The 17,142-nt window shown below is 45.7% G+C and overlaps 1 protein-coding gene across 1 annotated transcript; it reads left to right on the forward strand.

Annotated features, from left to right (window-relative positions):
• Window positions 1-581: 581 nt before the first annotated feature.
• On the forward strand, window positions 582-15,792 carry LOC116360514 (nuclear respiratory factor 1-like). Its single transcript, XM_031815221.1, has 6 exons — window positions 582-713; window positions 2,478-2,714; window positions 3,352-3,466; window positions 3,921-4,047; window positions 5,906-6,046; window positions 15,760-15,792. The coding sequence occupies exons 2-6, from the start codon at window positions 2,504-2,506 to the stop codon at window positions 15,790-15,792; spliced, it is 627 nt and encodes a 208-aa protein (XP_031671081.1). The 5' UTR covers window positions 582-713; window positions 2,478-2,503.
• The last annotated feature ends 1,350 nt before the right edge of the window (window positions 15,793-17,142 follow it).

Consider the following 17,142-nt stretch of genomic DNA (forward strand, 5'->3'; position numbering starts at 1 on the left):
CCCAAGGGACCCCCCTTCCAGGCAAACCGGTAACTAAACATACTGGAATATCCGCAAACTCAGGGTCATTATAATAACTTAGCAAAAAGGTTTTCCACGTCTTGTCTTATCATCAGGTGAATGATAATCGCAAGAAGTAATCAACATTTTAAAATGAATAGATTTTGTAGATAGTTTTTCCATTACCTCCCCACACTATAATTGGAAGAAGAACTGTAAACTATAACAAAGACTATTAGCTAGAAAGGTAACTCTAAACACATTGTCGATACGAGCAGCTGTTTAAAGTTGACATCATTAGAAATAAGATATTATCCTATTTTGTACAGTAGGTATGTAATTCAAATTGCGTGTATTGTTTTTGCTAGCGATGTTTATAAAAACAACTACTTATTTCAGGGGGGGGGGGGGGGGGGGCGATACTGTATATATTTTTGCGGACAAAATAAACATAGCTATATGGATTATATTGAATGAATACTGAACAATATTTGCTATATGTTTAACTTTTTATCAAATAAGAAAAGTCTACTTTTGCCGGTGATCTTTAACTGGAAAGGGGCGTGGTTAGCCCGGTGTTCTGGTAGATCAGCGGGACCGCCGAGCTTCAGCTTCGGTGTGTTTTCGGGCTGGCTGTTCTTTGTCCTCCATTAGAGCTCGGATTCCCAGGCCCATCGTACGGCGCAGGCCCGAAGTAGCGCAGCCGCTCTGAGGTTAGTGCCCTACCGCGCAATCTCCAGCTATTTCAGCCCCGGCGCAGCCGCACCAACAAACCCGGCAGCATAGGGGCGAAAATATGCACATTGTTTTAGATACCGATGAGAAAACGGAAAAAACGAATATTTGGCATTTTTGACGACAGTACACTTTGCGCACACCGAGAATAAGTCGAGATAATGCAGCAATAGCGTTGGTGTTGATGTAGGCCGCTAGGCCTGTTATGTATTGTTACAGTTGTAGCTCGAGATGGCGGGTTCGGTGCTACAGTAGTCGCGTTATTTTAGCTTAACAGTGCACAGCACATGTAATCGCATGCGATGCTTGGTTAGCATGCAATATTTTGGATTCTGATTCCAATAATTGTTCTAGTTTTTACACAATTGTCCAGTATGTCGCTAAATACAGCTGCTTGGTCAGCTAATTCTCTAGCGAAATGTGTCTTGGACATTTACTAGCCAACTGCGTTTTTATGGTTGACATACTAGCTAACGTTAATGATGGTTCTTGTCATATCTAGAAGCACCATCGGAGCTAACTAACATATAGCTAACTATATGGCTAGTAAAATAACCATAACATTTGATCAGAAACGCTGTTAAACAGTGTTAGCGAAACACATTTGCTAACTTAGCCACTAATCAGCTAGCTTGTTGTGGTCTATCCACCGCCATTGAATGGTAGCGTTAGCTAGCTAGTAGCTATGGTCTGTTATCAATATAGCTCGCATTCGTCTCATCTTTCGCCAGTATTTAATCGCAGAGACCGAGAATGCTTATCAGTGCAACCTAATTTTGAGTTACTGTTAGCTAGACAATCTCAATTGATAATTTGTCAAGACTAACTGGTTGGCTAGCCAGCTCATTCCTGTCCCTGTCTGTCTTACTGTCTACGTGCAGCCTCTCTCCCCTCAAATAATTCATAGTAGGGCTATATAACAGTTTATAAAGATGCATCATGCAAGCCATTCAACATTTAATCTTTACATTTCCTGTCTTCTCCCACCCCCAAATCTATCATTAATTGGTCACCCAGTGCAATACTCGATTAGCCTTTTGAGTTGTAAAGTAATACATGCCTTTGAATGAACATATTTGGGATATAGTCAACCTCAGCCATTATACATGCTATTTACATTTATTGAACATTACAGACGCACTGCATCAATGTATCTACACTGACAATATTACTACTAATATTGGGGTGGCAGGGTAGCCTAGTGGTTAGAGCGTTGGACTAGTAACCAAAAGGTTGCAAGTTCAAATCCCCGAGCTGACAAGGTACAAATCTGTCGTTCTGCCCCTGAACAGGCAGTTAACCCACTGTTCCTAGGCCGTCATTGAAAATAAGTATTTGTTCTTAACTGACTTGCCTAGTTAAATAAAGGTTCAAAAAAGTAATAATAATAGTTATTTCATGTATCACAAATTTAGCTAGTACACATTTTCATATATAGTCCCTTGACATAACAAGCTTTATTTCATTGAGCCCTGTTAACATACTTCTGGGATAGTATCACAGTAGAAGTGGGTGTAGGCCTATACAATCCCCTGAATGACACGTGTGTGTCTCTGGGTTACTTGCATCAATATCCCATGTGCTAACTATTGCCGTAAAGCACATAAACCCCAACTCTGCTCCAGGAGGCAGGAGCACTTCTCTATGGCTGTCCCAGCATGTTGTGTGTGTGTGGTGTCAGGTTGTTACATACTGAGACACCAAAAAAATGAATGGAATAAGTTATTTTCTATTCTCTTCAGTTCGTGTTTGAGGCTAGCACCACGCCATGGAGGACCACAGCGTTCACCAGACTGAACACATGACCACCATCGAGGAGCACGCCGTGCAGCAGGTACATGTAGCCACGTACACAGATCACAGCATGCTGAGCGCCGACGAGGACTCTCCCTCATCCCCTGACGACGACGCCTATGATGACTCAGACATCCTTCACTCGGCCGGCAATGACGAGATGACCGCGCACCTGGCAGCTGCAGGTGAGCCCTGGCCAATGAGAGGAGGGGTCTTTGGCATGATGGAGGACAGTATAGTAGCAGAGTGAAATGAGCGCTTTGTTCTCAGTCTTGAAGAGGTTACTGTATTCAGGATCTGCTCTGCCAAAGCTAGGTCATGGGGCCCTTGTATCAGGGTCACGCCTTATGAAAATTACAGAATGCTGTGGTAAACAGAAAGACATGGTTGCCTGTCATGTAGAGTAGGCAATCATAACCAGCTCTATACATAACATGTCTATCTACACCAGGGGTACTCAACTCTGACCCGGTGAGGTCCGGAGCCTGCTGGTTTTCTCTTCTACCTGATCATTAATTGAGGATACACCTGGTATCCCAGGTCTAAATTGGTCCCTGATTAGAGGGGAACAGTGAAAGAAAATGCAGTAGACCTGGAGTCCAGGTCCAAAGTTGCGTTTGGGGGTTCTACACTCTTCTGAATCTTTTCCCCATCTACTTATTTCAGACATGACATTGACAAGTCTTTGAACTGATCCCCTCACCTAAAAGAGTAGTTAATTTTTCATATGCATGTTGTAATGTACATAACTAACCAGCAGATGGTGCTGTCAGACCACTAATGCTAACTGCTCCATTTCAACTGTCTTATTTCTATTCACAGGCCCAGTAGGTATGGCTGCAGCTGCTGCCGTAGCAACAGGCAAGAAACGCAAGAGGCCCCACATCTTCGAGTCCAACCCGTCCATCCGCAAGAGACAACAGACACGCCTTCTGAGGTGAGTGGCCCAGAACGGCAGGGTAGCCTAGTGGTTAGAGCATTGGACTAGTAACCGGAAGGTTGCAAGTTCAAATCCCCGAGCTGACAAGGTACAAATCTGTCGTTCTGCCCCTGAACAGGCAGTTAACCCACTGTTCCTAGGCTGTCATTGATAATAAGAATTTGTTCTTAACTGACTTGCCTGGTTAAATAAAGGTCAAATAAAAACAGTGTATGACCCCAGAACTCACCTAGGGCACTGTTTTCCTGCCTCTCTTTCTTTTGTCATTCTGAACAGTATCCTACTAGTATCCCACTTTACTTAGTTGTAATTATTTAGTTTTTTCGGAAAGGGGGTACTTTATTTTAATCCAAGTATGGAATGACAGTCATTTGTCATGGCTATTTGTTTTTATAGTCCCCGTGACTAGAAAGACGTTTGAGTGATTTTCCTGGTGTTTTTGTGTCTGTAGGAAACTGCGAGCCACCCTGGATGAGTACACCACCAGAGTTGGCCAACAGGCCATAGTTCTGTGCATCTCTCCCTCCAAGCCCAACGCTTTGTTCAAGGTGTTTGGTGCTGCGCCGCTGGAGAATGTGGTGAGTGGAAACATGTCTGCCACACGTCTCTCACGCAGACACATGTCTGCCACACGTCTCTCACGCAGACACATGTCTGCCACACGTCTCTCACGCAGACACATGTCTGCCACACGTCTCCCACGCAGACACACGTCTGCCACACGTCTCCCACGCAGACACACGTCTGCCACACGTCTCCCACGCAGACACACGTCTGCCACACGTCTCCCACGCAGACACACGTCTGCCACACGTCTCCCACGCAGACACACGTCTGCCACACGTCTCCCACACAGACACACGTCTGCCACACGTCTCCCACACAGACACACGTCTGCCACACGTCTCCCACACAGACACACGTCTGCCACACGTCTCCCACACAGACACACGTCTGCCACACGTCTCCCACACAGACACACGTCTGCCACACGTCTCCCACACAGACACACGTCTGCCACACGTCTCCCACACACACGGAGGATGTGTTAACGCCTCATAATGTTTGGCTGAATCTGTAACACAGAAGAAAGGGAGTTAGTGTTTCATATAAGGAGTTTGTGTTCACTGTTCCTGCCTTACATTGGGGTTAAGTCAATGGCCCAGTTCAACTTTTCTCAGTGCATCTGCTCTTCTGTCCTTCATTGGTTGAAATAAACCCTGATCTGTGATTGGTGAAAGCAGTAGACTGAAACATCGTCTTCACTCGACGAGGGCTTTTCCTTTACCTCAAGGAAAAGAAGAAAATATCAGTGTCGACAGATATTTACCCCCAAACATTTTTTCTTCCTAGTGGTTAAGGTTAGTATTTAAGGGCTTTGTCTTCTGATCTGAGATCTGTGCCTAATCACACTCTCTTTGCCGCAATATTTTTCATCAATTGGATGACGCTTTGCAGAAGGAAATTTGCAACACAAACAAACATGGAGGAGAATGAACGTGGCCCAGAGCACAGAGACACGGAGCTCAAGAATCATGTGAAACAGGCCAGTCCCAACAACAGGTTTAAACACCACTAACCTCTCTTACCACCTACGCAATAATCATGTGAAACAGTACGGAGAGAGTCTACGGATGAGACCCCAAAAAGTACAGTCTGGTGCTCAAAACAAACCCTGACTCAGACATGGCAAGAGGCTTTTGCCCGCGGCACAGCATATGGCAAAGAATCACGAAGATGGAAGGAGATAACAGCTGCTGTTACAACTTACATCTGCAAAGACATGGCCCCAATTTACACGGTCCAGAAACAGGCGTTTCGTGAGTTTTGACCCAAGGTACCAAATGCAAATTGATATGTTTTTTATTTAATTTATTTATAACTTTTATTTAAAAAGGCTGCAAGTCAGTTGAGAACAAATTCTTATTTTCAATGACTGCCTATATTTTAGGCCTGTATTTATTTTGTTTGCAACTATAGTTGAAGTGTTTTCTATTGACCTTTTTTGTTGTTGATTTTAAACATTAATATTTTATATTTTGTTTCATGCTTAATTGAAAATTTGCACGAAGGTTCTAAATAAAATAAATAATGAAATATGAGTAAGTACCTTTTATTTGTTGAGTTTAATTCAAAATGTAATAAGAAATGGGCCTTTACGTGTGGTCATTTTATATAAACTATTTATTCATTGAATTGACAGAAAATGTGCTATATCGTGATATCTATCGTTATCGGGATATGAATTGACCTATGTCAGGATATGAGGTTTAGTCCATATTGCCCAGCCCTATCCTGCAATTTTCACTATGTCACAACGTTTGGTTCTCAGACTGCTTTTACAAGGTTAGGGATAATCTTCCCTTGACCTTTGCCCCCTGCTCTGGGTCGTCCACTAACCCATGCTTTTCCTACCCCTCCTCCTTCTCCCTGCAGGTGAGGAAGTACAAGGGCATGATCCTGGAGGACCTGGAGAATGCCCTGGCCGAGCACGCACCCCCTGGGGGGGAACTAACCTCCGAGCTGCCCCCCCTCACCATTGACGGCATCCCTGTCTCTGTGGACAAGATGACACAGGTGAGCCCATAGAGAGATGATACACTTGACACACACAGCTATATTTATTAATGTTTATGGGTGAGGTGAGAACCCTCGTCTGGCCAGCAGATGGAGCCAGTTGGTTATAAATCCTTCACTGCTCAGACTATGGTTTCATGCGTTGGCTACGCTAGAAAATGACGTGCTTCAAGGTCAAATGCCCCTTTTAGGTCAATTTCGTCAAGGTTTTCACCTGTTCTCATGATGATAGTTGCCACTAGTTTCTCCAGCATGAGTTGCTCGTTAGAACTATAGATCCTATTTGATTCTATTTTGTAATCTAATGTTTTCATGAGACAGATTTGGAATCCACAATGAGCCAAACAAGGCTTTCCGATATGCCCGTTTAAGAGGCAGATATCCTCCATTTGGCTATCAGGGTGTGGTGCCAGTCCAGTATGTGAGAGAAAGTAGTGTGGACCAGGACACAGCATTCAGAGTTCTGTTCTGTAGGCACGAAGCGGACTGAAACAGGGAGGTGCTATCTGAACATATCCAAAAAGTAAGAGGCACTCATTTTTGTTTTTCCATTCCAAAGTGTTTTGCTTCGCTGTGCCCTAATGAACACAGCCCAGAGATGGCTCACAGAGTAGTCATCATCCCAAGTGGCGCTGGCTTGTTTACTTCACTGCTGACACAGTCATTGGATCGTCATCATCAGAGACTTGGTACCATACATTGCCCTCAAGAGACACTACCCCAGGACGAGGGGACGGACGCAGCCAATCACTGAGCCCGCAGGGATAGAAACAGCCAATCACAGGGCCCACAGGGAGAGGAGCGGCCAATCCTGTCTCCTCTGGGGCAGGCGTTATAGAACCAGGAAGAATCTCGATGGTTGTTGTTTTTGTGTGTTTTTTTATGAGTTGAGGGGAGGAGGATCTGTTGCCTGCCTTCACTCTGCCAAAGCTGGTTGACACTGGGGTTACGGAAGGTGGTTTTATTTTTTTATTTAACCAGGTTGGCCAGTTGAGAACAAGTTCTCATTTACAACTGCGACCTGGCCAAGATAAAGCAAAGCAGTGCGACACAAACAACACAGTTACACATGGAATTAACAAGCGTACAGTCAATAACCCAATGGAGAAAGAAATGGGAGGAAAATAGTCTATACAGTGTGTGCAAATGGCGTGAGGAGGTAAGGCAATAAATAGGCCATAGTAGCGAAGTAATGACAGTTTAGCAAATTAACACTGGAGTGATAGATGTGCAAGTAGAAATACTGGTATGCAAAAGAGCAGAAAAGTAAATAAAAACAATATGGGGATGAGGTAGGTAGATTGGATGGGCTAATTACAGATGGGCTATGTACAGCTGCAGCAATCGGTTAGCTGATGTTTAAAGTTAGTGAGGGAAGTATCAGTCTCCAATTTTTGCGATTCGTTCCAGTCATTGGCAGCAGAGAAATGGAAGGAATGGTCGGCCAAAGGAGGTGATCAAATCAAATGTATATACAGTGGGGCAAAAAAGTATTGTCAGCCACCAATTGTGCAAGTTCTCCCACTTAAAAAGATGAGAGGCCTGTAATTTTCATCATAGGTACACTTCAACTATGACAGATAAAATGAGAAGAAAAAAATCCAGAAAATCACATTGTAGGATTTTTTATGAATTGATTTGCAAATTATGGTGGAAAATAAGTATTTGGTCAATAACAAAAGTTTATCTCAATACTTTGTTTATATACCCTTTGTTGGCAATGACAGGGGTCAAATGTTTTCTGTAAGTCTTCACAAGGTTTTCACACACTATTGCTGGTATTTTGGCCCATTCCTCCATGCAGATCTCCTCTAGAGCAGTGATGTTTTGGGGCTGTTGCTGGGCAACACAGACTTTCAACTCCCTCCAAAGATTTTCTATGGGGTTGAGATCTGGAGACTGGCTAGGCCACTTCAGGCCCTTGAAATGCTTCTTACGAAGCCACTCCTTCGTTGCCCGGGGCGGTGTGTTTGGGATCATTGTCATGCTGAAAGACCCAGCCACGTTTCATCTTCAATGCCCTTGCTGATGGAAGGAGGTTTTCACTCAATCTCAGGATACATGGCCACATTCATTCATTCCTTCACACGGATCAGCCGTCCTGGTCCCTTTGCAGAAAAACAGCCCCAAAGCATGATGTTTCCACCCCCATGCTTCAGTGTTCTTTGGATGCAACTCAGCATTCTTTGTCCTCCAAACACGACAAGTTGAGTTCTTACCAAAAAGTTATATTTTGGTTTCATCTGACCATATGACATTCTCCCAATCTTCTTCTGGATCATCCAAATGCTCTTTAGCAAACTTCAGACGGGCCTGGACATGTACTGGCTTAAGCAGGGGGACACTAGGCCCCCCCCCCCCCCCCCCCGTTCACTAGGTCCCCCCTGTGTGGTTCTGGGATTTTTGCTCACCGTTCTTGTGATCCTTTTGACGCCACGGGGTGAGATCTTGTGTGGAACCCCAGCTCGAGGGAGATTATCAGTGGTCTTGTATGTCTTCCATTTCCTAATAATTGCTCCCACAGTTGATTTCTTCAAACCAAGCTGCTTACCTATTGCAGATTCAGTCTTCCCAGCCTGGTGCAGGTCTACAATTTTGTTTCTGGTGTCCTTTGACAGCTCTTTGGTCTTGGCCATAGTGGAGTTTGGAGTGTGACTGTTTGAGGTTGTGGACAGGTGTCTTTTATACTGATAACAAGTTCAAACAGGTAACATTAATACAGGTAACGAGTGGAGGACAGAGGAGCCTCTTTTAAAGAAGAAGTTACATGTCTGTGAGAGCCAGAAATCTTGCTTGTTTGTAGGTGACCAAATACTTATTTTCCACCATAATTTGCAAATAAATTCATTAAAAATCCTACAATGTGATTTTCTGGATTTTTTAAATTCTCGTTTTGTCTGTCATAGTTGAAGTGTACCTATGATGAAAATTACAGGCCTCTCATCTTTTTAAGTGGGAGAACTTGCACAATTGGTGGCTGACTAAATACTTTTTTGCCCCACTGTATATCCCTTCGTACATCAGCTGATATCTCAAAGTGCTGCACAGAAACCCAGCCTAAAACCCCAAACAGCAAGCAATGCAGGTGTTGAAGCACGTTGGCTAGGAAAAACTCCCTAGAAAGGCCAAAACCTAGGAAGAAACCTAGAGGAACCAGGCTATGAGGGGTGACCAGTCCTCTTCTGGCTGTGCCGGGTGGAGATTATAACCGAATATGGCCAAGATGTTCGTAAATGACCAGCATGGTCAAATAATAGGTCTGGGAAAGGGTAGCACGTCCGGTGAACAGGTCAGGATTCCATAGCCGCAGGCAGAACAGTTGAAACTGGAGCTGCAGCATGGCCAGGTGGACTGGGGACAGCAAGGAGTCATCATGCCAGGTAGTCCTGAGGCATGGTCCTAGGGCTCAAGTCCTCCAAGAGAAAGAGAGAATTAGAGAGAGCATACTTAAATTCACACAGGACACCGGATAAGATAGGAGAAGTACTCCAGATATAACAAACTGGCCCTAGCCCCCCGACACAAACTACTGCAGCATAAATACTGGAGGTTGAGACAGGAGGGGTCAGGAGACACTGCCCCCATCCGATGATACCCCCGGACAGGGCCAAACAGGAAGGATATAACCCCACCCACTTTGCCAAAGCACAGCCCCACACCACTAGAGGGATATCTTCAACCACCAACTTACCATCCTGAGACAAGGCTGAGTATAGCCCACAAAGATCTCTGCCACGGCCCAACCCAAGACAGGAAGATCACATCAGTGACTCAACCCACTCAAGTGACGCACCCCTCCTAGGGACGGCATGAATGAGCACCAGTAAGCCAGTGACTCAGCCCCTGTAATAGGGTTAGAGGCAGAGAATCCCAGTGGAAAGAGGGGAACCGGCCAGGCAGAGACAGCAAGGGTGGTTCTTTGCTCCAGAGTCTTTCCGTTCACCTTCACACTCCTGGGCCAGACTACATATGACCCACTGAAGAGATGAGTCTTCAGTAAAGACTTAAAAGTTGAGACCGAGTTTGCGTCTCTCCCATGGGTAGGCAGACCATTCCATAAAAATGGAGCTCTATAGGAGAAAGCCCTGCCTCCAGCTGTTTGCTTAGAAATTCTAGGGACAATTAGGAGGCCTGCGTCTTGTGACTAGCGTACGTGTAGGTATGTACGGCAGGACCAAATCGGAAAGATAGGTAGGAGCAAGCCCATGTAATGCTTTGTAGGTTAGCAGTACAACCTTGAAATCAGCCCTTGCCTTGACAGGAAGCTGGTGTAGGGAAGCTAGCACTGGAGTAATATTAAAATGTTTGGTTCTAGTCGGGATTCTAGCAACCGTATTTAGCACTAACTGAAGTTTATTTAGTGCTTTATCCGGGTAGCCAGAAAGTAGAGCATTGCAGTAGTCTAACCTAGAAGTAACAAAAGCATGGGTTTTTCTGCATCATTTTTGGACAAAGTTTCAGATTTTTTTCAATGTTACATAGATGGAAAAAACCTGTTGGCTTTGGGGATGACCAGTGAGATATACCTGCTGGAGTGCGTGCTATGGGTGGGTGTTGTTATGGTGACCAGTGAGCTGACATAAGGCGGAGCTTTACCTAGCAAAGACTTATAGATGACCTGGAGCCAGTGGGTCTGGCAACGAATATGTAGCGAGGGCCAGCCGACTAGAGCATACAGGTCGCAGTGGTGGGTGGTATTTGGGGCTTTGGTGACAAAACGGATGGCACTGTGATAGACTGCATCCAGTTTGCTGAGTAGAGTATTGGAGGCTATTTTGTAAATGACATCGTCGAGGATCGGTAGGCTAGTCAGATTTACGAGGGTATGTTTGGCGGCGTGAGTGAAGGAGGCTTTGTTGCGCGATAGGAAGCCGATTCTAGATTTAATTTTGTATTGTTGATGTTTAATATGAGTCTGAAAGGAAAGTTTACAGTCTAGCCAGACACCTAGGTATTTGTAGAGTTCCACATATTCAGAACCGTCCAGAGTAGTGATGCTAGTCGGGCGGGCAGCGAACGGTTGAAAAGCATGCATTTAGTTTACTAGCGTTTTAAGAGCAGTTGGAGGCCACGGAAAGAGTGTTGTATGGCATTGAATCTCGTTTGGAGGTTTATTAGCACAGTGTCCAAAGAAGGGCCAGATTTATACAGAATGGTGTCGTCTGCGTAGAGGTGGATCAGGGAATCACCCGCAGCAAGAGTGACATCGTTGATATATACAGAGAAAAGAGTCGGCCGGACTACAGGCCCTCTGATTTTACACACTGAACTCTGTCTGCGAAGTAGTTGGTGAACCAGGCGAGGCAGTCATTTGAGAAACCAAAGCTGTTGAGTCTACCAATAAGAATGCTGTGATTGACAGAGTCGAAGGCCTTGGCCAGGTTGATGAAGACGGCTGCACAGTACTGTCTTTTATCGATGGCGGTTATGATATCGTTTAGTACCTTGGGAACCAGATTGCACAGCGGAGAAGGTATGTTGGGATTCGAAATGGTCAGTGATCTGTTTGTTAAGTTGGCTTTCGAAGACTTTAGAAAGGCAGGGTAGGATGGATATAGGTCTGTAACAGTTTGGGTCTAGAGTGTCACCCCCTTTGAAGAGGGGAATGACGGCGGCAGCTTTCCAATCTTTAGGGATCTCAGACGATACGGAAGAGAGGTTGAACAGACTGGTAATAGGGGTTGCAACAATGGCGGCAGATAATTTTAGAGAGGGTCCAGATTGTCTAACCAGGTGATTTGTGGGTGTCCAGGTTTTGCACTGGGGGGGGGGGGGGGTTGTTCTGGAGCACCTGGAGAGCCAGTTCAAAGCAGTATCCCAGGACACTCACCTGGCTGGGGCCAGAGTGACGGGAGAGTGTGCGTTTTGTGGAGATGCAGTCTGTCGACTTCTACTCTGCTGAATAGGTGTTTCTTTCAAAAGAGGTGATCTCAATGAGACAAACCTGTATACATGTAAAGGTTAACTATAGTAGTGGAGTGGAAGACATGGTTGTGCCAGGAGAAAGGCTCAAATAAGAGGTGGTAAGATGGATAGGGATTGAGTGACAACCAGGGAAGGGGAGTCAGCCTGACTATCCCTGGAGAGGCTCATCTGGCGGGTTTTGGGGAGTTCACGAGAGGGCCCTGGTGGCTGGTGGTATGGAGAGCCTAGGAGCAGCAGGTGAGTCAAGAGACCAGCCAGGGTGAGCCAGCCCATAATTACAGCTCTTTGGGTTTGGAGTGGCTGGCTGCTGATTGGCTGATAGCCTGCCGGATTAGACTAAAGGGAGGGGGGTTAACGCCACACACAGTCACTAATTAGGCCATCTGTCCCCCAATTCACCCCCCCCCCCCCCCCCTCACCAGCTACAGGTGGAGAAACAGAGGCACTGGGGAGCTTACTATAGCTGTTGCTACCTGGTACATTAGTAAACTAGTCTTTGTCGGTCTCCATTTTATAAACTCTGACAAATATGTGTTTCTGTTGTTTTTGAGAGGGTTTCTCCAAACGCTAATTCACTGGCTGCAACTACAGCAGGACGGAGACGAAGACGGGTCAAAATGGCTTTCTCAAAAACAATTTATAGTATGATATGTTGTCACCAGAGGTTACCTATCCATGTTTCAGACTATCCAGAGCCAGTCAAGGCACCGCCATTTTGTCTACTCTCTCAGAACACAGAGCAAACTGGATAGCTGTGTGGTGATTCTATTTTTAGCCAAATTTACTCAGTGATGTCAATGTGGGTAGATGCTGCAGTGGCCCCATCCCTACCCCGGCCCCAGTATTACCAGGGACACTGAGGACATGGCGACGAAACCCACCCCAGCTGGGGAAGACACACACACACACACATACCACACGCACAGGGGACTGGTAAGGCGTGCGGGAGTGTGTGTGTTCCACCCCCTTCGTCTCCCAGGGAGAGGGGGAAAATCAGAATAAATAAATGAGGAGGCCTCTTATGTAATAGTTTGGATGAGTCAAATCAAATTTATTTGTATAGCCCTTCGTACATCAGCTGATATCTCAAAGTGCTGTACAGAAACCCAGCCTAAAACCCCAAACAGCAAGCAATGCAGGTGTAGAAGCACGGTGGCTAGGAAAAACTCCCTAGAAAGGCCAATACCTAGGAAGAAACCTAGAGAGGAACCAGGCTATGTGGGGTGGCCAGTCCTCTTCTGGCTGTGCCGGGTGGAGATTATAACAGAACATGGCCAAGATGTTCAAATGTTCATAAATGACCAGCATGGTCGAATAATAATAAGGCAGAACAGTTGAAACTGGAGCAGCAGCACAGTCAGGTGGAAGTTGAAACTGGAGCAGCAGCATGGCCAGGTGGACTGGGGACAGCAAGGAGTCATCATGTCAGGTAGTCCTGGGGCATGGTCCTAGGGCTCAGGTCAGTTGAAACTGGAACAGCAGCATGGCCAGGTGGACTGGGGACAGCAAGGAGTCATCATGTCAGGTAGTCCTGGGGCATGGTCCTAGGGCTCAGGTCCTCCAAGAGAGAGAAAGAAAGAGAGAAAGAGAGAAGGAGAGAATTAGAGAACGCACACTTAGATTCACACAGGACACCGAATAGGACAGGAGAAGTACTCCAGATATAACAAACTGACCCCAGCCCCCCGACACATAAACTACTGCAGCATAAATACTGGAGGCTGAGACAGGAGGGGTCAGGAGACACTGTGGCCCCATCCGAGGACACCCCCGGACAGGGCCAAACAGGAAGGATATAACCCCACCCACTTTGCCAAAGCACAGCCCCCACACCACTAGAGGGATATCTTCAACCACCAACTTACCATCCTGAGACAAGGCTGAGTATAGCCCACAAAGATCTCCGCCACGGCACAACCCAAGGGGGTGGGGGGGCGCCAACCCAGACAGGATGACCACAACAGTGAATCAACCCACTCAGGTGACGCACCCCCTCCAGGGACGGCATGAGAGAGCCCCAGCAAGCCAGTGACTCAGCCCCTGTAATAGGGTTAGAGGCAGAGAATCCCAGTGGAAAGAGGGAACCGGCCAGGCAGAGAAAGCAAGGGCGGTTCGTTGCTCCAGAGCCTTTCCGTTCACCTTCCCACTCCTGGGCCAGACTACACTCAATCATATGACCCACTGAAGAGATGAGTCTTCAGTAAAGACTTAAAGGTTGAGACCGAGTTTGCGTCTCTGACATGGGTAGGCAGACCGTTCCATAAAAATGGAGCTCTATAGGAGAAAGCCCTGCCTCCATCTGTTTGCTTAGAAATTCTAGGGACAATTAGGAGGCCTGCGTCTTGTGACCGTAGCGTACGTGTAGGTATGTACGGCAGGACCAAATCAGAGAGATAGGTAGGAGCAAGCCCATGTAATGCTTTGTAGGTTAGCAGTAAAACCTTGAAATCAGCCCTTGCTTTGACAGGAAGCCAGGGTAGGGAGGCTAGCACTGGAGTAATATGATCAAATTTTTTGGTTCTAGTCAGGATTCTAGCAGCCGTATTTAGCACTAACTGAAGTTTATTTAGTGCTTTATCCGGGTAGCCGGAAAATAGAGCATTGCAGTAGTCTAACCTAGAAGTGACAAAAGCATGGATTAATTTTTCTGCATCATTTTTGGACAGAAAGTTTCTGATTTTTGCAATGTTACGTAGATGGAAAAAAGCTGTCCTCGAAATGGTCTTGATATGTTCTTCAAAAGAGAGATCAGGGTCCAGAGTAACGCCGAGGTCCTTCACAGTTTTATTTGAGACGACTGTACAACCATTAAGATTAATTGTCAGATTCAACAGAAGATCACTTTGTTCTTGGGACCTAGAACAAGCATCTCTGTTTTGTCCGAGTTTAATAGTAGAAAGTTTGCAGCCATCCACTTCCTTATGTCTGAAACACATGCTTCTAGCGAGGGCAGTTTTGGGGCTTCACCATGTTTCATTGAAATGTACAGCTGTGTGTCATCCGCATAGCAGTGAAAGTTTACATTATGTTTTCGAATAACATCCCCAAGAGGTAAAATATAGAGTCCAAGCAATCAGGCTTCATTGTGGTTAGTCGTCAATCCTAACTGTTCAGAGTACAGCACACCACTTAAAAGTAGGGAGAATGAATGAAACATCATCTACCTACAACTGGTTTAAAACTACCACTGAATCTCCTCTGGTGTCTACAGCAGTCTGTTAACATGTTAATCTCACTGAATCTCCTCTGGTGTCTACAGCAGTCTGTTAACATGTTATTGAACTGTGGTTAATCTGGCCAGCGCAAAATGGGTGTGTTTATCTGGATGTTGTCATTTGTTATACTACAGCTGATGGAGACTACAGTGTCAACTATTGAGGCGGTTCAGGTTTTCTGCCCAGAACAGGGGTTTGTTCATTTGGGCAGGCAACAGAGAAAAGTTGTAAAATGTTTTTCAGCGGAAAACAAAAGAACGCAGTCCAGGTGGTCTCTCCAGGTATCAGTCTGTTTTCTTCCATCTAGTGCCACCCAAGTTCAGAGCCATTAGGCCAAGATTGTGTTAGTTCATCAGTCAGGGAGGCAGACTGGAGCCTCAGTCGTAGACTGGCCTGTAGATAGACCTCAGTGCAGTGTGGTCTCCTTTTTAGAAATCCTATTTCTGGGCCCAGTCCACCTCAGCAAGCTGCAGGTAGGTAATCAGTACCTCTTTCCTCCCCCTAGTCAAAGGCACGTGTGTGTGTGTGTGTGTGTGTGTACCACTCACCCCCTATCTTGTTTCCTCTGGTCAGGCCCAGCTGCGAGCGTTCATCCCGAGATGTTGAAGTATTCGACGGGCAGGGGCAAGCCTGGCTGGGGCAAGGAGAGCTGCAAGCCCATCTGGTGGCCAGAGGACATCCCCTGGGCCAACGTGCGCAGCGACGTGCGCACTGAGGAACAAAACAGAGGGTGAGGTTGAAAACACACTTTCCCTGTGAATTGACTCCCTGGTATCATTACAATGTTCAATATGATAGAGAGGTAGGAGGATTGACTCCCTGGTATCATTACAATGTTGAATATGATAGAGAGGTAGGAGGATTGACTCCCTGGTATCATTACAATGTTGAATATGATAGAGAGGTAGGAGGATTGACTCCCTGGGATCATTACAATGGTTGAATATGGTAGAGAGGTAGGACGTTGTGGAGGTTAAAGGTCTTTGAGTGGAGACGGTTAGAGAATAATAACTTTGTGGGACAGAGTTCTACCAGGGACAATCCAACTATAATAACTTGGTGGGACAGAGTTCTACCAGGACAATCCAACTATAATAACTTGGTGGGACAGAGTTCTACCAGGGACAATCCAACTATAATAACTTGGGACAGAGTTCTCTACCAGGGACAATCACTATAATAACATTGGACAGAGTTCTACCAGGGACAATCCAACTATAATAACATGGTGGGACAGAGTTCTACCAGGGACAATCCAACTATAATAACATGGGACAGAGTTCTACCAGGGACAATCAACTATAATAACATGGTGGGACAGAGTTCTACCAGGGACAATCCAACTATAATAACATGGTGGGACAGAGTTCTACCAGGGACAATCCAGCTATAATAACATGGGACAGAGTTCTACCAGGGACAATCCAGCTATAATAACTTGGGGGACAGAGTTCTACCAGGGACAATCCAACTATAATAACATGGACAGAGTTCTACCAGGGACAATCCAGCTATAATACTTGGTGGGACAGAGTTCTACAGGGACAATCCAACTATAATAACTTGTGGGACAGAGTTCTACCAGGGACAATCCAACTATAATAACTTGGTGGGACAGAGTTCTACCAGGGACAATCCAACTATAATAACATGGACAGAGTTCTACCAGGACAATCCACTATAATAACTTGGTGGACAGAGTTCTACCAGGGACAATCCACTATAATAACATGGGACAGAGTTCTACCAGGGACAATCCACTATAATAACTTGGTGGGACAGAGTTCTACCAGGGACAATCCAACATAATAACTTGGTGGGACAGAGTTCGAAAACCAGGGACAATCCAACTATAATAACATGGGACAGAGTTCTACCAGGGACAATCCAACTATAATAACTTAGGACAGAGTTCTACCAGGGACAATCCAGCTATAAATAACTTGGTGGGACAGA

This window comes from Oncorhynchus kisutch, unplaced genomic scaffold (assembly GCF_002021735.2).
Source record: "Oncorhynchus kisutch isolate 150728-3 unplaced genomic scaffold, Okis_V2 Okis09a-Okis19a_hom, whole genome shotgun sequence".
Classification (NCBI taxonomy): domain Eukaryota; kingdom Metazoa; phylum Chordata; class Actinopteri; order Salmoniformes; family Salmonidae; genus Oncorhynchus; species Oncorhynchus kisutch.